The sequence below is a fragment of the Canis lupus genome, chromosome 32 (assembly GCF_011100685.1).
Source record: "Canis lupus familiaris isolate Mischka breed German Shepherd chromosome 32, alternate assembly UU_Cfam_GSD_1.0, whole genome shotgun sequence".
Taxonomy (NCBI): Eukaryota; Metazoa; Chordata; class Mammalia; order Carnivora; family Canidae; genus Canis; species Canis lupus.
This window is the reverse complement of record NC_049253.1, coordinates 1,877,728-1,899,914: the sequence shown is the minus strand read 5'-3', so window position 1 is coordinate 1,899,914 and position 22,187 is coordinate 1,877,728. Positions and strand designations below refer to the sequence as shown.

The 22,187-nt window shown below is 40.2% G+C and overlaps 1 protein-coding gene across 4 annotated transcripts in view; it reads left to right on the top strand.

Moving 5' to 3' along the window:
* The window catches only part of SYNPO2 (synaptopodin 2), a 181,609-nt gene that overhangs the window by 86,923 nt on the left and 72,499 nt on the right, over nt 1-22,187 (top strand). Inside the window, exon 1 of one of the 4 annotated variants that reach the window (XM_038581762.1) lies at nt 15,111-15,170. The exons of the other annotated variants lie outside the window; for them this stretch is intronic. Within the exon in view, the coding sequence (XP_038437690.1) occupies nt 15,126-15,170 (45 nt within the window). The 5' untranslated portion in view covers nt 15,111-15,125. Of the gene's footprint in view, nt 1-15,110; nt 15,171-22,187 lie in introns of those variants that run through there. 4 annotated transcript variants of the gene reach the window in all.

Here is a 22,187-nt window from a genome sequence, read left to right as displayed (position 1 = left end):
CCAGGCACCACAGTACCTATTATTTTTTAAAACATGAAAAATTAATAGAAATAGCAACAACACTGATCTGAGATGAGAACCTTGCTTCTTTAAAAAGTGGAATGAAGGGACGCCTGGGTGGCTCAGTGGTTGAGTGTCTGCCTTTGGCTCAGGTCGTGATCCCAAAGTCCTAGGATCAAGTTCCACATTGGGCTCCCTGCAGGGAGCCTGCTTTTCCCTCTACCCTGTCTCTGCATCTCTCTCTGGATCTCTCATGCATAAATAAAAATCTATAAAAAAAAAAAGTGAAATGAAGCTTAATAGAATTGCTTTGTGAGAATAGTCTAATGTTTGCATTTCAATACTGGTTGCTTAGCATAAGGAAAAGATTTAATGCTTTCATAGTTTGAATTATAGCTTCATCTACTTGTAATTAACATTAAGTGCCATGTCTGTCTATGCTCTAGGGCTTCTGTTTAATAATAATAGTGAAAAGTAATAACATACTCATGAGCATTCCAGGAGATATGCTTGTTATTTCTATTCATTATTGACCTAGCAAAATCCTTACCTGAAATCTATTTTAGTCCTGAAGTATAAGCTAGAAACAGATTTTATTCTCTTTAACCATGTGTCAAATGCCTATTATGTATCAGGCACAAACTTATAGATGGATGTAAACTGCATTTCTGATCTAAGATGCTCATAATTGAGTGGGTACAAAATATAAATAAACGGGTCTTATGGAGAAATTTCCAGAGGTGAGGGGGAGGGGAAAAAACAGAAATTTCCAAAGGTCATCTTCCCATTTGTGCCAATCAAGAGCCCCAGAAGTCTGATTGTTTTTGATCAGGATCTAAGACACAGTCACTAGTGACTAATTCTACTTGTAATACTCAGTACTCACTAAGAAAAACCGAAATGGGTTTTACAAATCTTTCTCTCTCTTTTTCTCTCTCTCTCTTTCTCACTTTTTTTTTTTTTTACTATATACCTTTTAATAACTTGATACCTTCCTTGGACAAAATGTATCTACCCTAAACATCCCATTTCCTCTCCAATCACAAATGTGTTTGTAAACAACAGAAAGATAAATACGCTTCCAAGTTCAGATAACCTTTATTTTATCTTGATAACTCTGAAAGGATTGTAATAGAAACCTGGTTCTGCTATATCCAATTACTGCCAAAACGGAGAGCTATTGACCCAACACTCCAGAACCAAAGTGGGTATTTTTTTTTTTTTTTTTTTTTTTTTTTTTTTGTGGATAATTCTGACTTTTAACTGGCTAGGAGTTAATAATCCTCTTTAGCAAGTTAGTTTATTTGGTTCCCAAGAGTATGTTTTGAAAACATAAAGAATACACAAAGGGCTTTGCTTAAGTCCTCAAATACCACATAAGGAATGCATGGGAAATGACTGCTCAAAGTTAAATGCTTTGATAAAGCTTTTCATTTTGCTATGGTTAAGGTAGGCATTTAGTTATACTTGCTTCAAAATTTTTCCAGGATTAAATTGTTGAAATCATACTGTATGTGTGCCACTGGGACTTTTATCATCTTTCCACATATACGAGACTTGAATGGAAGCCTTAAGCTTCTTGAGAACCTTAGCCAAGCCCAACCTGTCTTCTGTGGTCACCTCCATGAGGAAGCAGAATAGCCTTCTTTTGGGACAACTTCTTTTAATCTCCTCCATCCTATGGTCAATATGGTTCTTCAACTAGTTGTATCACAAGAACACAGGGAGTGTAATGTCCAATTACTGTCCTTCAATATTTACCAAAAACGTGGTTGATGAGAACCTGTCCACACCAAGAAATATTTTAAGAAAAAGTTCCACATAAATTGTTTATTATTTAATAAGCATGTTGTGAAACTTTAGTAGGCAACAATCATCCTCCTCTTCCTCTTTTAACTGCAGAACCAATTAAAAACTAAACCAGAGTGAGAAACATGGAGCTAAAAAAATCAGCTTTATTATTGGTAGGCTTGACTTGGAGAGGATGGTGTGACCTGTGACCACATCTGTCTTCCTACATGTTCCCTTCTTCGTGGAAGCATTTGCATGTGCAGAGAACACCTTTACCTAGAATTGTAGGTGCTTTGTAACTCCTTGTTAATACATGAATGAATAAACCAATCAATCACAAAGGTTACTTCTGCTTTTTTCTCAGAGGAATATCAATATAAATCCTAGAGTACAGGAAATCTTTTCATTTGTTTGACCCCCGTGACCATTTGCCTCTTTGGACCTGCCCAGCTGCTCTCAGAGGTGACCAAAAGTGGGAGTGGCTTTCGGACTGAGCACTTTCTGTTGCCAGTGAAAGGTCCCATCAGCACTTTTTCCTCTTTCTCTTCCCCCTTCATCTTAAAATACAACATGTTGTTCTCTGACGTGAGGATGAATATGTTTGATTTCAGAGATTTGCTCAGTGCCTTAGGCCAGCTGTTGGGGCTCAAGTAGGATTAACTTAAAGACCAGTTGCTGTTTAACAACTTATTCTAGTCAATCAACAGATCTTTATTATGTGCCTTTTATGCAGAAAGCAAAGAAAAAAGTAGAACAAACCCATGACTCTTAAGAATGGGGAGCCAGATCCTGCTGATGGTTATGCGATGCCAATGTTTTTAAGACAGCAGAGGAGTGATATGCCTACGTCAAAGGCCCCAAATGTGCTAGGCTCAGAGTAACAGTCACACATCCCACCTTCCTCAGGTTTTAACTTCAAATTATTAATTTTACTCACGGTAAAGGTGGACTGGACAATGTGGCTTGGACTTGAGGCTAGCACTTCCTTTTAGGGAATTAACATTTATTAAGGTTGTTTGGCTTCTGGTGACAAGCCAACCTGACTCACCCATTCACAGACAAGAAAGCTGGCAAGAACAGGCCCTCACTGGGCCTACCTGGGTAAAGTTTAACTGTTTCCTAGATTTAGAAGCACAAGTGAGCCCACTGCCCATGAGTACAGCCAGTGTAAGACAGTAAGAGAAAGGATTGGTTGTCACGAACTTTTCCATTCAACAACCATAGTATTTGGAAGAATCATGGCTCAATGGTGTTCAGCTCTCCACTACTCAAATTAGTTATTTCTCCCATGGGAGAAGTGACAGGAGACCTCTAGAAGTTATATTGTCCCATCTGTGAGAGGAATGGAATTTCCCCTTTGTGGAGACAGTACGAAAAGGGAAATGATGGTCTCCACCAACACTGAATTACTCTACAGGTATACCCTCACAGTGCAGTCCTGGTGATCTTCATAGTGCTCTGCAAATTATCCTAAACACCACTTCAGGTTACATGTAGAACTCTATTTCATCTCTGTAGAAACTCTGAGCAGGAGTTATCCTGGCTTCTTCTGATGGAGACCCTCATCCAAACCTGAAAGAAAGAAGATAGAATAATATTTACCATACATACAAAAAGAAATCTGAGCCTGTAAGCAAAATCTGTACCCTTATGGTTCCCATTTGGGAAAATAGAATATTTCATATATTTTTTTCTTTCTACCTCCCCCGCCTTCCAAAATGTAGGAGCTTATTTGCCCAAAGTAACCCACAAGGAAGCCTAGCAAATCTGTTGCGTATGAGCTGACTCCAATTTCTTTCTGTAATTTCTAACAGTCTTCTCCTACGATTGTTGTTAGTTTGAAAGGGTGTCATAAGTGAAAACATTTTGCCTATTACCTAACAGTTAAAGTTACATGTCTCTGGGTTTGAATCCTGGCTCTCCCCTGAACTAGCTCTGTGACCTTGGGCAAGCCACTACAATCTGTCTGAAGCTGAGTTGATTTTTCATCACAGGGTGAGTGCTTGCTAATTTTAGTGCCTTTCCTTTGAGTATTAGCAAAGAATTAGAGACAGAATCAGAATATATATTTTATAAGCTGTCCATACCCACCGGCCTCCTGCTCTGTCTCCGAACTCACACCATTTCTTTGCAGGCAGCAAATGTGGAAAAATCTGAACGTTGGAATGAAACAGCCATGGGCTTGGATTTCTGTTATATCATTTATTAGCTGTGTGACTGTGGATAAATCAACTAAAGGTTCTCATTTTCTTACTGTGCTAAAAATGTTAATCATGATGAGGAAAGAGACCTATATTCAGACTCCCATCTTAAAGCAGAGAATGATAGTACACACATCAAATACCAGCTTTTATTCCTGTACTCTAGAAAGTGGTTTATATATTATATGGGGTCTTTATCTCTTCAGTGACTGGTTCACTTGTAAGGCATACCTGTGCACTAAATTTGTACACAAGCACACACACACATAAGCTCACACAGAAGTCATCTTCCCTTCAGAGTGGTGTCGATTTCTTTGAGAAAGCCACAGCCCAGTGCTGGTGATAACTGGCAATTTCTATTATGGTGATGAGTGAGGATGGGTTAATCCCTGTGCCTGTCAGGTTTGGCCAACTACTCCCCAAATTTCCCTTCATCAAATGTAAATATGTGTCCTGCCAAGTACTTTCCATTTATTTTGTAAGCCTCATGTTTTTCATTGGAAATTCAACCCATGTGTGCTGAGTTATTTACTGAACTCAGAATACAATTGGGCAAATGCCAGTTCATATCCAAAAGTTCCCTCCCCACAAAAAAAAACCACCATAAAGATTCACATTTTTTTTCTTCCTTTTACTTTTTGTTTTAATCTGGATCATAACTAAAAGAAGCCTAGTTTGGTTTGAAGTTACATAAAAGCTATATGGGCTATACCAGTCAGCAGTCTCTGAACGCACATGCTAAAAAGAACCACATCGAAATGAGCAATCTGCAGTGCCTCAGAACATCTTGTTAAAAGTGTAAATTCCGTATTGACTTGTTTTAGGATTCCTTTCTTCACCAAAGAGGAAACTGGTTCTTAATGTTTCCATTTTATAGGTGAGGACACTAACAGGCAATGACTTGCTTATCATGGTCAGATGATAGAAATTTGGAAAGGAGAGTTAAGAATAAGAAACACAACTGAGGGTTAAATTATTGCATTTGATTTAAGAAAAGAGGCATGTGGGCACCTCTCATGGGAGAGTACATTTTAACACCCAGAGGGAATCAGTGCTTGAGTGGCAGGTGCAGTTTTTCTCAGTGGGAAGAGATAAGAAGTGCTCGCACAGGCATAATATCATGAGTTCTCATGCACTAGAAATACCATGTGTAGGTAGAGAGGTGGATTTTTTTTTTTTAGAGATAAGTTATACAACAGATTTTCTTATTTATGCATATTTAGTCCATCTGTAACTCCCTTGCCTGTTCTTGGCCACCAGCCTAGAAGAGGCCCAGACCCAGAATATTGTGTAAAACTGTGGGATTTTTGACAAATTAGGTTTTAATTCCCTTACGGTTCCCTCATCCACATTTATGACTTCCACTCCTAAATTGATGTGCTTAGCCCTAATCTCTCATTTACCTTCTAGTTTCATTTTATTTTTTTAATGATTATTTATTTATTTATTTATTTATTTATTTATTTATTTATAGAGACACAGAGACAGAGAGAGGCAGAGACACAGGCTGAGGGAGAAGCAGGCTCCATGCAGGGAGCCCGACGTGGGACTCGATCCTGGGTCTCCAGGATCACACCCCAGGCTGCAGGCGGTGCTAAACCGCTGCGCCACCGGGGCTGCCCTCTAGTTTCATTTTAATGATTCAACTGATTTTAGCACATCCCTCTGCTTGGAAACTTGCTAGCAATACTCTCATATATCATCAGTGTTATTAATGAAATGTCTTGGAAAGAGAGCTTGGGCTTTATTTTTATTTCCCAATATTTGATGCCCCCTCCTAGATTCCCTTGCTTCTACCAATAACATCACCATAATTACCAATTTGCAGTCATTCTTAATCTTCACTTCCCTGTAAATCTGGTCTCTTTCCTAGTTTATAGTTTTTGCTTCCAGTTGTGTCTCTTATCTCTTTCCTGTGGGCTGTGACAGATAAAGTCTAATCCAGGCTCTCATCACTTCCTGTTTGCATGACTTTAATGGTTTCCTTTTCTATCTTCAGTCTTCTCCTCTCTAGTCCATCCTGCACATGGACTAATCTCTCTGAGAAGGCTTGAGAATCAATAATAATGTCTCATCGCTACTGGATCATATCCAGTGTCTCATCCTGGCATGTAAACTGTTTTTAACATGGCTCCACCCTACTAATCCCTCTTTACTGTCAATGACCTGTCACACACACCTTCCTATCCTAGTTAGGTCAGCTCTGCACCTCACCAGAACACATTGCTTTTTCCCACCCCTTCTCTGCTGTGCTTACGTTATGGCTCACACACAGCCCATTTACGTGGCTAATGGAGCTGGACAAAGACTTGCACATGGAATGATAAACCATTTCGGAGTCAGATTACCAAATCTGGCTAGTACTAGCACTAGAGGGAGGACAAGTCTAACAAATAGAATAGGGACAAGTATAGGAACAGAAAATTTGGGGCAGTCTGGGCGAGTAGTTCCTCTGAGAAAAAGCCAAACTTCAAGAGTGGGAATAGGCTAGTATATGGATGACAGAGATGAAGGATCCAGCACAGCCATTCTGAGAAATCTAGACATACAAACAGCATCTGGAATATCCCCTCACAAGTGGCAGTGGAGTCCAATAATTCTTGATGAAACTCAGGAGTATGACTTCCATCCCTGGGAGGACGAGGAGATATGACAAGAACAAGAAAAGACTCCCATCCTAGAAGAGCTGGGTTATCATGCAATTTATCAAGGGTAAGATTAAATCACAAAGAGTAAGACAAGCAGAAATGCAGTGACAGGGTTTGTTCCCTAGAATAATATAGAAGCTTGTGAAAACTGGGTCACCCAATCAGCGCCAGTCATCATCACGTGACCCAGTCCCATACCCCAAAAAACACAGGGCTAAAAGTTTGCATTCCAGAGGCTGGGAAATTACCATACTAAAAGCCTTTGGACTTGAATTGTATCCTCCTGACACTGTATGCTTATGTCCAAGGTCTTTAATTTTTGTGAACCTTGATTTCTTCATGTATAATAATGAGGAAACTCATAAATATTTTATAGATATGCTGTGATGATTAAATAAAGTGCCGGCTATGGCAGTGCCATTTAATAATAGCCTCGGTGCTCTCTGCCAGACTTCTGAAACCTCTCCTGCCTGAGAAAAAGATTGACCTCGTGGCTGAGGTGGTGCTAAGCCTGTGGGTGGGAACCAGCCATTCCACTGATGGCAGAGGAGAGTCCAGAGGCAAGAAATCACGCATGGCCTGACTCCTCTCTGGGATACCTTCTTTCATCCCTCTTCTTTCTTCCCTCCTCATGCCTCCATCCTCTTAATCTCTACCAATCCTGAACATGAGTCACTCTCAAAAAAACTGCACCTCTTCTGTGAAGCACCAAGTCTGTTCTAGGAATCTCTCCATTCTTTTGACCCCTTTTGAACTGGAATTTTGCTAATTACTTGACCATGTATAATATTAGCAATCCAAGTTTTGACTTCTTTCAAGTAATCCCTAAAGTTCATAGCATTGTCATTTGTAATGTTGCAAAGATATAACTTCCACAGAAGTTCTGCAAAACCAGCCGAGTGAGTGAACCCCACAAATTGGCCTCCATCATAGTCCAACATAATTTTGATGATACCAATTTGTTATTGCATGAATGTTTTGTGAGGGAATTATATCCTATTTTGGAACTTGAGGATTGAGAATCTTCTAAGTTCTCTGGATGAATCCCTTGATAATATCAATGGCCTACAATATTATGATTTATTGATTTAATTGCCTCTTGTTCTTTAGCCAGATTTCTTTAACCAAATTTCAAGCCTCTCTGTGATTGAGGCAAGTCTCTTCTTTCTCTTGGTTATCCCTAAATGTAGCCTAAAGTTGCTTTCATAGTGAGCACTCAACCTGCAGTTGGTGATTAATTCAATGACTACATCTTGTTATCATTCTGTGTAATTTTTGGAATAATATAATCATTTACTTCAATTGTCTAGTTTCATCTAAGATAAAATATAACATTTTCACTTGCATAATAGAAAGAGAAGTAGAACACAAAGTAGTTGAGTCTAATACTCAAGTTTTTGGTAAGAAAAGCATGACAAGCCATTTGCAGGGAGATTTTGGCTACCCATATTTCTTATCACCAGGAATCAGGGTAATTTATATTATCTTTTTCTGTCTGTGTACTAGATATCTGTCTTCCAGTGGATTTTCCATTTGGAAAATGAAATGGAAAAATACTCCGCTTCATTTACATAGTAATGATTAGTAGTATCCAATCACATCTCCCTGCTTCCAGATTTTTATTATTACTTCTTTTTTTGTTTTCATTTTTTTTAATTTTTATTTATTTATGATAGCCACAGAGAGAGAGAGAGAGAGAGGCAGAGACACAGGCAGAGGGAGAAGCAGGCTCCATGCACCGGGAGCCCAACATGGGATTCAATCTCGGGTCTCCAGGATTGCGCCCTGGGCCAAAGGCAGGCGCCAAACTGCTGCGCCACCCAGGGATCCCCTGTTTTCATTTTTTTTTTAATGTTCTTTACTTTGGAATACCATGCCAGGACTTTCTGGCCAATTGTAGGTACAAATATACCTGCGTGTGTCACACAAATTACTTCTAACATCACACACACATGTATTTGTTGGAAAGTGGCTATAACCTTTTTATGTGTAGGACTCTAACCTTTTCCCTTTTGTCCAATATATTTTATTTAACCTCTGTAGTGGCCTTGAATTGAATTCCATTTTTCAATTACCCCACACCCCCGCCGCCCCACTGACCCACCATTTATAATGCCATCACTCTGGCTCATACCTTTATCATTTTACAGCTAGACTAACCTGATAGTCTTCTAGAGGCATTCTTGGATTGTCACTTTCCCTTTTCAATCATTCTGTACAGGGCACCTGGGTGGCTCAGTGTGTGATTTTCTGCCTTTGACTCAGGTCATGATCTCAGGGTCCTGGGATCAAATTCCACATCAGACTCCCTGCAAGGAGCCTGCTTCTCCCTCTATGTCTTTGCTTCTCTCTCTGTGTCTCTCATGAATAAATAAATAAAATCTTCAAAAATAATAATAAATTAAAAAAACATTCTGTACATTGTTTCCATGCTTACAACCCAATAACATCTCTCATCCCCTTAGCACAAGATACAAATACCTCTATAATATAATCCCGACCTTCCTGTCTAGACTTGCTTTCTATTTCTCCCCTTCCCTCCCACTCTATCTGCACCCTTCCATGCTCCCAGTATACCTTGAACATTGGCTAGGCTTTCCTACTGATCTTTGCTCATGCCCTTCCTGCCTGCCATGTTCTTTTCCCATCTCTACCTACAAATTTTATTTTAAAGATTTTATCTATTTATTCATGAAAGTCAGAGAGAGAGAGAGAGGCAGAGACACAGGCAGAGGAAGAAGCAGGCTTCCATGCAGGAAGCCCAATGTGGGACTCGATCCCAGAACCCAGGGATCATGCCCTGAGCCAAAGGCAGACACTTAACCGTTGAGCCACCCAGGCGTCCCACTACCTACAAAATATTATGTGTGCTTCCAGGCTCAGATCAAATGCAATCTACTTCATAAACCCTTTCCCGAGCACATTACCTAAAATCCTACCCTCAGCTTTGTATCAGAAGCATATATTACTACCCTATATTCCTAGTAGTGACTATATACTGCCTTATTTTGTAGTTGCACACACACAACTTTTTACTAGGCTATATGCAAGGACTATGCCTGGTCCATCTTTGTATTTCCATATTATTTAGTTCAATGCCTTTCCTATAATATTTGTTCACTGGATGAATATTCTTTCACTATATCAATACCACGTTTGTAGCACAACAATGAGGTGTCAACAGAGGCATCAATGGAGGGGATTACAAATCAGACCTCCGAAATTCATACAACTACAAACTATAGTTTCGGCAGTTACTTTCATAAATTACAATCTCTTGATAAATATACCAAGAAATATGAAACCATCAACAGGAAAGACTTTTTCTTCTGCAGTCATTCAGCATACTTGAACTACAACATTGTATATCCCATGATTCTAATTCCTTGTCTGTATCCCATGTTATGGAGAGAAGGGACTAGAGCCCGGTTCTCACTCATCTGCACTTGTATCATCCTGACTTAAACACTATAGAGGAAAAAACGCTCTTTGTGTTTGAGAAATAAAGTTGTACACGTTTTATATTGTATCTTGTTTTTAAGTGACTTAAGAAGAGAATTTCCTAGATGGAAGTGAATTATATTAATTTTATTAACGATGGCTGCTACTAATAATGATACATATCCTCTTGTACAATGTAGTTGAAACTTTTCCTCTATTTTCTAGAAATCTTGATTTCTCAACTTTTTATTATTATATATTTTTCTTTGTAATATATATTCTTGAGGCACACATTCTACTTTTCCCAGACCATTCCTGAGCCATGACCATTTTCTGGCTGGCCTCCCTGGCAGGGTCTAACCCTAATTACACAGACCCCCACTCCTAGAACTGTCTGGTGTTTGCTTGGTAACTTCTACCTAGTTCCTTCCTTGGCGAGCATCCTCCAAGGAGCTGTGGGACCACAGTGGTTCACACTCCTTCCTTCTCTCCTCTTCCAACATATACACGTGAATCATTTCAGAGTCAGATTGGACTCATTTTATCGGAAAGTGTTTGGATTCAGAGCCGTATGTGATTTCACTTAAGATTAAAAAAAAGACACAAGAAATAACAAGTGTTGGTGAGGATGTGGAGAAAAAGGAACTGTTGTGAGCTGTTGGCAGAATGTGGATGGGTGCAACCACTGTGGAAAACAGTATGGAGTTTCCTCAAAAAATTAAAAATAGAATTACTATGTGATCCAGTAATTCCACTGCTGGGTATTTACCCAGAGAAAATAAAACACTAACTTGGAAAGATATAAGCACCCTTGCGTCTATTGCAGCATTATTTACAATAGACAAGACATGGTGGTGACCCAGGTGTCCGTTGATAGATGAATAAAGAAGATGTAGAGATACAAGGGAAAATTACTCAGCCGTAGAAAGAATAAAATCTTGCCATCTGCAAAAAAAGAGATGGACTGGAGGGTATAATGCTAAGTGAAATAAGTCAGTTCGAGGGACACCTGAGTGGTTCAGCAGTTGAGCACCTGCCTGTGGCTCAGGGCGTGATCCCAGATTCGCGGACTTGAGTCCCATATCAGGCTCCTTGCAGGGAGCCTGCTTCTCCTCCTTCTGCCTATGTCTCTGCCTCTCTTTCTGTGTCTCTCATGAATAAATAAATAAAATCTTAAAAAAAGAAAAAGTCAGAAGGACAAATACCATATGATTTCACTCATATGCGAAATTTAGGAAACATAACAAATACAAAAAATAAAAAAACAGACTCTTAAATATAGAGAACAAACTGGTGGTTGCCAGAGGTGAGGTGAGGAGATGAGTGAAATAGATAAGCGGGATTAAGAGTACTTACCTTGGGGCATCTGACCGGCCCAGTCAGAAGAACATGGGACTCGATCTTAGGGTCATGAATTCCAACCCTACAGTGGTTGTAGAGATTACTAAAAAAATTAATTAATTAAAAAAAGAGTACACATACCATGATGAGCACTGAGAAATGTATAGAAGTGTTGAATCATGGGGTATCTGGTTGGCTCAGTCAGTTAAGTGTCTGCCTTTGGCTCAGGTCATGATCCCAGTGTTGTAGGATGGAGCCCCATGTGAGGATCCCTGCTCAGCAGGGAGTCTGCTTCTGCTTCTCCCTCTGACCCTCCTCCCCTCCTTGTGCTCTATCACTCTCTCTCTCTCAAATAAATAAATAAAAGCTTTTGTTTTTTCAAAATTTTATTTATTTATTCATGAGAGGCACAGAGAGAGAGGCAGAGACACAGGCAGAGGGAGAAGCAGGCTCCCCACAAGGAGCCCGATATGGGACTCAATCCCAGATCCCGGTATCTATCATACCCTGAGCCAAAGGCAGATGCTCAACCACTGAGCCACCCAGGTGTCCCAAATAAAAGCTTTCAAAAAAATAAAGAAATGTTGAATCTTTATATTACACCTGAAGCTAATACAACACTATGTAAATTATATTTCAATATTTTTTTTAAAAGATTCACTAAGGAAGAAAAAGAACTTTATCAGCAAGTGTCACCATGACCATTTTGAGTATCTTTCCCCATCACAATATAGTTTAGCTGGAACGGAAAGATGTATAGACCACCTAATCCATTGGTTTTCAAAGTCTGATTTATAAAATGGATCATAGTGAGCCTTGTTGGGTAAAGAGGGAGGGAAGAAGGGGCCCTGTGCCTGGTGATAGCCCGTGAGGCATACATTCTCCACATACCAGTCTGTAAACCACTAATTTGAACTAAATGTCACAGCTTGCAGATGAAGAAACTGAGCCCAGAAAGGTTAAGTGACTCGGTCAAGGTCATGTAACGAGTTTGTTGCAGAGTTGATTCTAGATCCCAACTTACTGAGCACAAAGTCCTTTCCAGGGCTTTTCCCACAGATAACTGCTAAATAAAGAGTTCATTTCTGCTCAGTGGACTAGCACAGTTCATCTCTATGCCCAAGAGCAGCGTATGAGAACTAGTGTTTTCCTTGTTACAAATCCTTTCTTATTGAAAGAGATTCACTATTCACTGAAATCACCCAAAGTACCAGAAACAGTGTGACAAACCCGAAGGGACAGCACATTGTACATTTTTAGCTGGCCCATCTGTTCCATGATGGGCTTTCTAGCTGAGTAGCCTAAAGCCCTGCAACCGACCTGCTTCATAAGCTCAGCTCAGAACAGCCCAGCAAACCCTGAGTCAACTGGTCACATCGATGGGTGGTCTCCTTTCTCCATCAGCAATCTGGGAAGCTAACCCTATGCATTAGAGGGCCTCGATGGTGGCTAATTAGGGCAGGGCCCCCTCGGAGCTATCATTATAGGCCATCCACATCAAGACCATCCTCCACAGCCTTCCTTGTGATTAATGTAATCACAGTAATTACTGGTCTCCCTTTTGAGGTCTTGGCCACAAGAGCAAGAGTTTTCTCTGAGTACATTGTTTCCAAACAACTGTAAGTCCTTAGTTGTGGAAGATGATGTCAGGAGTTCTGATGAGGGGGTTTCTCTAGAGCAGCTGAGGATTGGCCCCAAAGGCGTAAAGGAGTCAATTCAGTTTATATCCCACAGCCACGTCTCCACGGCCACATGCATGCAACCAGTTACTCTATGATTAACAAAAACAAGCTTGTGGCTGTTGTATTGTACTTTCTACTCCTATAACATTTAGAGGACTAGGGAGACACAAAACCTTCCTTTTCTTTCATGTCTCCCAGACTTGGCGCATAATTGTCATTTTTTTCTTTTCTCTTCTTTCTTTGTCAGGAGTTAATGCTTTAGTCAAAACAGGTCAGATTGGAATTTCCATCCAGAAAAAAAATTGTTGATTATTCTCTAGCTAGACCACTTGAGGGCAGCATAGCCTTAGGAGCACATTTTTTGACCAACTACTATGTAAAGAGGAAATAGGTATTGTGACTTTCATATACACATTACTGTCATTCAGGGATTAAACCATAAATAATGAGAAAATACTTCTTGAAAGTCATACTAAATTTAAGGATGAAGGAATACATGTCTAATTTTAAACGTACTTATATTGTTTTCTTATACAACATAATTGCTTGAGGCAGACACTATATAAACCATTCATGTGAAAAAGAGATTTGAAACAGTGTTCTCCTGTTGGTGGGAATGCAAACTGTTGCAGCCACTGTGGAAAACAGCATGGAGGTTCCTCAAAAAGTTAAAATTGAATTACTTTCAGATCCAGCAAATGCATTACTGGGTATTTACCCCAAGAATACAAGAACACTAATTCAAGGGGATACATTCACCCCTATGCTGATAGAAGCAATATTTACAATAGCCAAGATACGGAAGCACCCCAAATGTCCATCAATTGTTGAATGGCTAAAGAAGAAGTGGTGTCTATATATATTGGAATATTATCCAGCCGTAAAAAAGAATGAAATCTTGCCATTTGCAGCTACATGGATAGAGCTACAAAGTATAATGCTAAGTGAAATAAATGAGTCAGAGAAAGACAAATACAATATGGTTTCACGCATATGTGGAATTTAAGAAACAGACAAGCAAAGGTGAAAAAATAAGAGAGAGAAGCAAATCAGGAAACAGACTCTTAATTATAGAAAACAGATTGATGGTTACCAGAGGGGAGGTGGGCGGCGGGATGTGTTAAATAAGTGATGGGGATTAAGGAATGCCCTTGTGAAGAGCATGGGTGATCTACACCTGAAACTAATATAACACTGCATGTTAACCACATTTAAGATAAACTTTAAAATATATAATTAAAAAATAAAATGAAATGAAACTGAGTGCTCTCAAAAAAGGGTCCCAAACAGTTAAAAAAAAAAAAAAAAAAAAAGGCTAAGCTAAAATATACTGCACAGTTGACCTGGGAACAAAATCCTGGATATGTTTACAGGTCCTTATGTTCCTCTTGGAGACATGGTTTTTCACAACTAACATGTTCCTATTACTACTTCTTTTAACCTAAACAGGAGAGCTACCTCTCTGTCTTTATTCTGTATTTTGGGAGTCAGTCCAGGATGGCAAGAGAAGATAAACAGAGGAGGTTTAGGGGAAAAGAGAAGTAGGCATTGCACTCTGTCCTTGGAGAATCACGGGTAGTGATCTGTAGGGAAAAGCCTACATTAACCCAAATCACAGGGAGGTGTGCCACTTATCTCTGACCCCTGTCCAATATGTTGTTTGTAAATACCTTTTGGTAGTTTTCACATGATGTTAATTAACAACTTGCACTTGATCAGCCTGAGATATTTTTGTTTTCTTTCCAGGTATCACTACATAAGCAACCTAAATAACAGAGACAGATAACTGACTCCCAGAAACCTATCTGGAAGTCACTCTGCATCCCTCCCTCTGCTTCTCTTTATGAGTCGTAGAAAGAACATGACAGTTCTTGAATACATTTCCCAGATTATCGGAGGAAGCCAAATTCTTCACATGGTGTATGGGTTTGTTCATTTTTTAAGATCATGATTGTGGTGAAGAACTAGAGGAAAGCTCTGGAAGATAATGGAAGCGACTCATGAGAGGCATCTTTAGCCCAATGTCAGTTGGACCTTCAGTGCCCTTGAAAATCCTTTCTTTCATCGTAAGTCCATATACTATCATATTTCTGTCTGTATTTTTTTGGCAAACATCCAAAACCAAACTCATTCTCCCTCAAGTATGGAGGTGGCCTCAGCTACTTTGCTGAGATGGCCAAGGTGATTAGGTGTAAACTCGCTTGTTTCCCTCCCTTCACTTCAGTTTTTCTCTTTCAAGCTCTTCCAGGATCTTGTTCAATTGGGTATCTCCCTAATTCCACTTTTTTTCTCCCACACTTGAGGAAAAAGTTCTTTCTCCATCTCATTCACCTTTCCAGCTCCCATCCGTCCTCCCTCCATCTGAGGCAGGTTTCTTGAAAGAAAGGTCTAGACAGGGCCACCACATTCTCACCTCCCTTTACATTCTCCCTTGCATTATTCCACCCTGCTCCCACTCTTCACAAACCACCCTTTAAAGCTCACTAGTAATCTTCTCATTGCCACGTGGTCAGTGATTTCTCCTCAGCTCTTCTCTTTACGACATCACAGGTGTAGCACCGTGGTGGTGGCATTGACAAATTCTACCCTCGCTTCTCTCCTTGAAATTCTTTCTTCCCTTGGATTCAGGAACACCCATACTAATTATCTGGCTACTTCTCTTCAATCCCTGTTGGCCCCACTTCTCCTTTCCCCTTACAGGTAGGGATTTTCAGTACTCATCCCCTCAATTTTCTGTGCCCTCTTTTTTTTTTTTTTTTAAGATTTTATTTATTTATTCATGAGAGACACAGAGAAAAAGAAAGGCAGAGACACAGGCAGAGGGAGAAGCAGGCTCCATACAGGGAGCCTGACGTGGGACTTGATCCTGGGTCTCCAGGATCACACCCTGGGCTGAAGGCAGCACTAAACTGCTGAGCCACCCGGGCTGCCCTCTTCTGTGCCCTCTTCCTGAGCTCATCTACTCCTACAGCTCTAACTACCCCTTCTTTGCCCTTGACTTCCCAGCAGGCATTTCTCTTCTAAGCTATATGCCTCACCTTCCAAAAGAATATTTGCTATGTCCACTTTTATGTCCTGTATCTCACTTTGCTCACAGCCTCCCCATCTGTCTGTCCCAAACTAATTCTCCCACCTTACTGTCCAATCATGTCTCAAGACAAAATTTTGGTCATCCTCCACTTCTGTGCCATTTGTAAATTGATTAGACATGGGGCATAAAAGATTGTGAAATGCTTTTTTCAGACTCTCCCTTGTATTCACCATGAGAGTGCTCCATTTCAAGACTTCATGACCTGGGCTTCAGAAACGATCACCAAGTTGGTGTCTCTGTCATTAATCTCTCTCATCCTTATTCCAGCCCAATCAATATTTGGCCATTAGCTAGTTTCCAAGTCTCCCCAATACAAAAGAAACTAGTAATATTAGTTGCTTCCAAAACAAACGGCTGGGAGACAAGTGTGGAAGGGATGGGAAATTCACACTTACATACCATCTTGTTCCTTTAAAATTCTGTGCTCTGAATATATTAGCTATTAAAAATAATGTTTAGGGGCACCTGGGTGGCTCAGTCGGTTAGGCCACCGACTTTTGGTCTCAGTTTAGGTCTTGATCTCAGGGTTGTGAATTAAACTCCGAGTTGGGATCTATGCCAAGCATGGAGCTTACGTAAAAAAAAATAAAGCAAAAATAAGTTAAACATTAAGTATTGCCAATTAAGTTTAGAAAAATAAACAAAACGTTTTGTTTCAGTTACTCTTCTGTTCAAAATCCTACATGGGTTGACTTCAAAACAAAGTCAAATTTCAGGCCATCGTTGAAAGCTTCCTTAGATTTGACCACACCCATCCTTCTAATCTGCTCTTCCTCTTTGCTGTCTCTACTGCACAGGCCAGCCATGTGCCATTACTCTGGATTTTGAGGCTTCCGTTCTCTTGTTTAAGCCATCCCCTCTGCCTGAGGTGCCCGGCTTCATACCAGGTGCAGTCCTACCTTCCTTCCAGCTTCACCTCATATGTCACCAATTCCGAAGTGTTTTTCCAGACTCTTGCATTTAAAACCATTCCTTCTCTTCTGTAGATTTCCCGGAGCAATTGGTCCTATCCGAGTCACCCTATGCCTGTGACTGTTGGTATCTTTGTCTGTTTTTACACCCCTAGTTGAAGGCTGTTCACATGATGAGTTCTCAGTAAATGGCTTCTGAATGTCATTGGCCCCAGGACACTGAGAAATCCAAAATTAGAACTGTTTGGATAGGGGGCTCTTTGTATCTCCACTGATGTTTGGCATTGCCATCAGGAAGTACAGAGGTAGATGATTCCCTCTCAGGTTGGTGCTTCTGCAGTTCTGGTCCTAGACCACCTGCCACGGGAGCACCTGGAGTGCTCACCAAAATATAAATTCCCGGGCTCCAACTGAGGCCTGCTGGTTCTGAGTCTCTGGGAGTAGGGCTTAGCAATCTGTAATCGAAGCAAGCCTCTCAGGTGATCCTCACATACTCCCGGTTTTGAGAGCGTTTGTTGTCATTGGATAGAGCAGGATTTAGGGGGAAGGTTTGAGCAGAGAGAACCGCTGAGGTTTCTTCAGCACCATTTTGCTTGAATGCTCAGTTTCCTCGGTCTCTGCCAGCCCTTCAAACCGTGGCCCAGCCTGCTCCGCATACCTGGCTGTGCCTCTTGCTCCTGGATCGAGGCTTGCCCTCTGTATCTCCTTTCAAGAGGCTGACAGCTGAGCTGTCAAGCTCTGATTCCTTGCAGAAGCTGGTGCTGGCACCTCACGATTGAGTGCCTCAGACTTCAACAATAATCTCGTCTTTTTTCACTCTTCTCTTTTTTCCTGTAACTGCTGTGGGCAAGTGATTATCTCTGTGTTGTAGACATGGGGATTCTGAGGCAGGAAAATGTTGAGACTTGCCTAAGCCTCTGACATATTAATAGAGTTAATGTCAAAAGCCCTGTCATCCAATTTGGCATTCCCAGTGGCCATTTTGTCAATCAGTAAGTCAATCAGTTAATCAACAAGTATTTGCTAAATGCCAAATAGACATCCAGAAGTGTCTTGTTTAACAACTGCTGGCTGGCACAGAACCTGGTTCAGTGACCTTATATTATCCCTGTGTACCGTGCTGTCCACGGTTTGCTGCCTTTATGATCATGCCAGGTTGCTGAGCTATATTTCACATCAGTACCACCATTTATTACAGAATTCTGTAGTCCTTAATGAAGTTAAGAAGAGTAAGGTAGGCCAGCTCCTCCAACATGACCAACTACTTGGCAATCTCAGCTTGATGTTATACCTCTGACAATATTTGGTTTTCCTTGGATTTCCATTGAATTAAAAGTAGAAATTCTGCAGACAAGCATGTGACTCTGTGAAAGAAATCTTTTTCCTTTCTCCTTCTAATCCACATACACTCAAAAACCTCCATCCTCAGCATCGATGGCCTTCATTTTCACAATCTGAAATCCTTTTATATGTGAAAATTATCCACCCCCACGGCCCCCAATTCTATATCCCTTCCTAAAACCAATATGCAGAAAGAATACGTTATTCTACAGGCTACATTTACTAACACTTACAAGTATTTTCATTAATTTTCTAACAGTCACAATAGAAACCATAACTGTGTGTGTACAAACCCACTTTGCTCTTTTTGGCCAGCTTACTGTTTTTTACAAACCCAAGATAGCAAAGTAAGTTCTGCTATGTGTTTGAAAATGCCAACTCAAAGTAGGATATCTATGCCCAGGGTCCCCTAGGTTAGCACACATTCTGCTAGGTCATTCTGGGTGCTGCAAATCAAAATTCAGCTATCACAGACTACTTGGAGGGAACCGGTATCTGAAACAAACTCCCATGGACAAGATCTGAACATTTTTGGCGTTTTTTCTTTCTTAGATTTCATATGGTTTTAAAGGTAGCCCCAAAACTTGACCCTGATTTCAGTTAGCATTGATAGCACCAAAGGTATCTATGGGGAGCATTGCTGGCCCATCCCAGGTTTGAGAGGTGATAATGGGCACCTGTGGCTCTTTCTGCTATCTCTAGTTTGTAAGTGGGCTGGATTTAGAACTAATCCAAATCACCTTGGGTGGCAGGGAGCATGGTCCTTTGCTGAGAGGGATTCGGGCCAGTAATTTTACCTCCACATTGTTTGACATTCTATTTCAGGCTTAATGTTGTAACATGTTCTTCCTTTTTCCATCTCATGTAGCCATTAAATAAATGCCCTGGCTGGATCAGAGGAACCAGGAAATAGAATGTTACGCAGTGAGCTATTGATATTGCCCCCTAAAGCTTCCAACAACTTCCCCTATCAACATCTCTGACAGGGCCAGAAAATTCCAGTGGATTTCTTTTGTCCATTCATGTGTATTACAAATGTGTTGTATGTCTCACTCAATAAAGTTACTACAGTTTTGCTGAATTATATATACCAAGACAAAGTCTTCTTTAGGTATCTTGTTATCCTTATCATTGTTCTAGGTGAAATTACAAATAAATAATACCTATAATGAGTTGATCATAGATATCCAAATGGACACGGGGGGAAAAGTCGATTGGATGGATCAAGTTCACAGAACAAGTTAATAAAGGTAGGACAGACCAAGAACGAAGGCCTAATAATTTTCTTCTAGGACCTTAATAAAATATATTTTCTCTTGTAACATAGACTGCCTCACACAAATAATATCAAAGAAAAATTGAATAATTTTCATCCTTTGGGATTTCACTTTGATTTAAAGTCAATGTGGCTTTAATTATTTTTAATTTTACTTCCTTCACTTATTAAAATATCTAATATGCACCAGACTTGCTGCTTCTTTTACTTAATCCTGATGCACCTAAGAGTAGAAAATAATTATATTGTGGTTTAAATATCCCAGCAGTGCTATCACTGTGTTTAATTTTTATTTTTAAAATACCCATTTTAAGTCTCTCACTCCACATCTGGGTGTTTTACATGATTTTTCTATATTCTTCACAATGATGTATTAAGTACATATTATCATTGTGACTCTACAGAAAAGGAAAATGATTGCACAAAAGTTATGTAATTTGAATTAATGAGCTCAGTGCCTGACTTGTAACAATTTCTCAGTCAATATTAGTATTTTTCCTAAGGTCACACAGCTACTACGTGGAAGAATGTGAATTCAAAATCAAATATAACAGAATGCTTTTGACACTATCCACACACTGTCTCAATTTTCATAGTTGATTTTATGAAAAAAGTGACTTTACTCTTATATATTTGACCAGCTAGAGCAAATATTGCATAAACTATATTTATCTGTCAACATCTCTAACTTTAATTTATGTGCATGTACACCTGAATGTCTTCTTGTCTTATTCTGTTTTGGTTTTGTGTTTAGGTTTTTATGCTGTATTGTACACTGTCATGCATTTAAAGAAACTTTTAGACTTAAGAGTGAAGCTTCCCCCCACCCCCCCCGGGAATGGGAAGAAGGTATTAATCAAGAGGCATATAAATGTGAAATGAAACAGTCCTGCTCCAAGGGAGAGCATGGAACTTCCCTAAAAGCAGAGGTTCCTAGCACAGCCTTATACAGCAGGTTGAGTGACACCTCATTCTAAAAATAGGGCTTGCTTGGACACTATGAGGTGGGACACTTGGATTCTGTTTTATTTCGAACTGACATTTTAGAAAGGACATCCCACATTTCTTTTAGAAGAACTCCAGTGATAGTTATTCTATGAGTTATTCTGAAGAAAGTCTATAAGAATTTGGACTTGTATTTATAAATTAATAAGTGGCCATAGCTTTCATTTTGAGAGAAGAAAAGGATTTCGGTTTACATTATAATGAAGAGTTCCAGATCAGACCTCCAGCCTCTATCCCTGCAAGCACAGATATTAGAGCTACAGGAACCTCACATCTGGCTCTGCCTGGGCTCTGGTCAGGCTTCTCTGCAAAAGTCAATAGCTAAGGAGCCTCAATAGGCAACATACACCCCTTCTCTCTCTTTCTTTCTCCCCCCCCTCACTTTCCCCTTTCTCTTCTATTTTTTAAAGATCTTTCTTTCTCAAAGTCTGATCTCTTTGGTCCTAAGTCTCCGAACTTTGACAGAAGGCTCAACTTGGATTAAAAATTCTCTAGAAGAGCACGCAAGTGGTGTTGCTGATGAGCAGCAGGTCTTGCAGTTAGTTCCCTTTCTTGATTAAAAAAAAAGTGGGGGGAGGTTGGGATCCCTGGGTGGCTCAGTAGCTAAGCGTCTGCCTTCGGCTCAGGGTGTGATCCTGGAGTCCCAGGATCGAGTCCCACATCGGGTTCCCTACATGGAGCCTGCTTCTCCCTCTGCCTATGTCTCTGCCTCTCTCTCTGTGTGTCTCTAATGAATAAACGAATCTTAAAAAAGAGAGAGAGAAAAAAAGGGGGGGGAGGTGCATGGGTGGCACAATAAGCTAGGTGGCCAACTTTTGGTTTTGGCTCAGGTCTGATCTCAGGGTCGTGAAATGGAGCCCAATGTCTAGCTCTGTGCTCAGTACTGAGTCTGCTTCAGAATCTCTCCCTCTGTTGCTCCTACTTGTGCTCTCTCTCTCATAAATAAATAAATAAATAAATAAATAAATAAATAAATAAATAAAATAAGAATAAGATGGTCTCACAAAAAGGCAGTCATTGAATTAGCCAGAACTAGACTTTGGAAATGCCTGTGAAGTCCCAGAACCAGTGATCTTACCTGCATAATTTTATGTTTACACACAGAGGAGTGGATTAGGAAAGGCATTTCAGCCTGGTCTCAGCTGAATCACTGGCTGTGTTAGCTTGGTGTTCTCACCAGAAGCCTCTGAAAATACTTGAGAACATCAGATCCTGGGTCATGATTATGCCTCTGAGACTCTGTGCCCGTGGCTGGGGAGGAGATTGTCAGCCTCTAGGGGAGTGAACAGCATTGTAGAGATTTCTGGAGTGCAACTGAGAGTAGCTAAGACTTTGGCAAGCTTAAGACCGAGAGCCAGGTCCTCAAACTGTGACTTAAATTGGCATATGACTCTAAACTTGTTTGTATCATTCTCTAATTGTTTTATGGGTGCTCATATGTCCCTCACAAGCCTGAAAG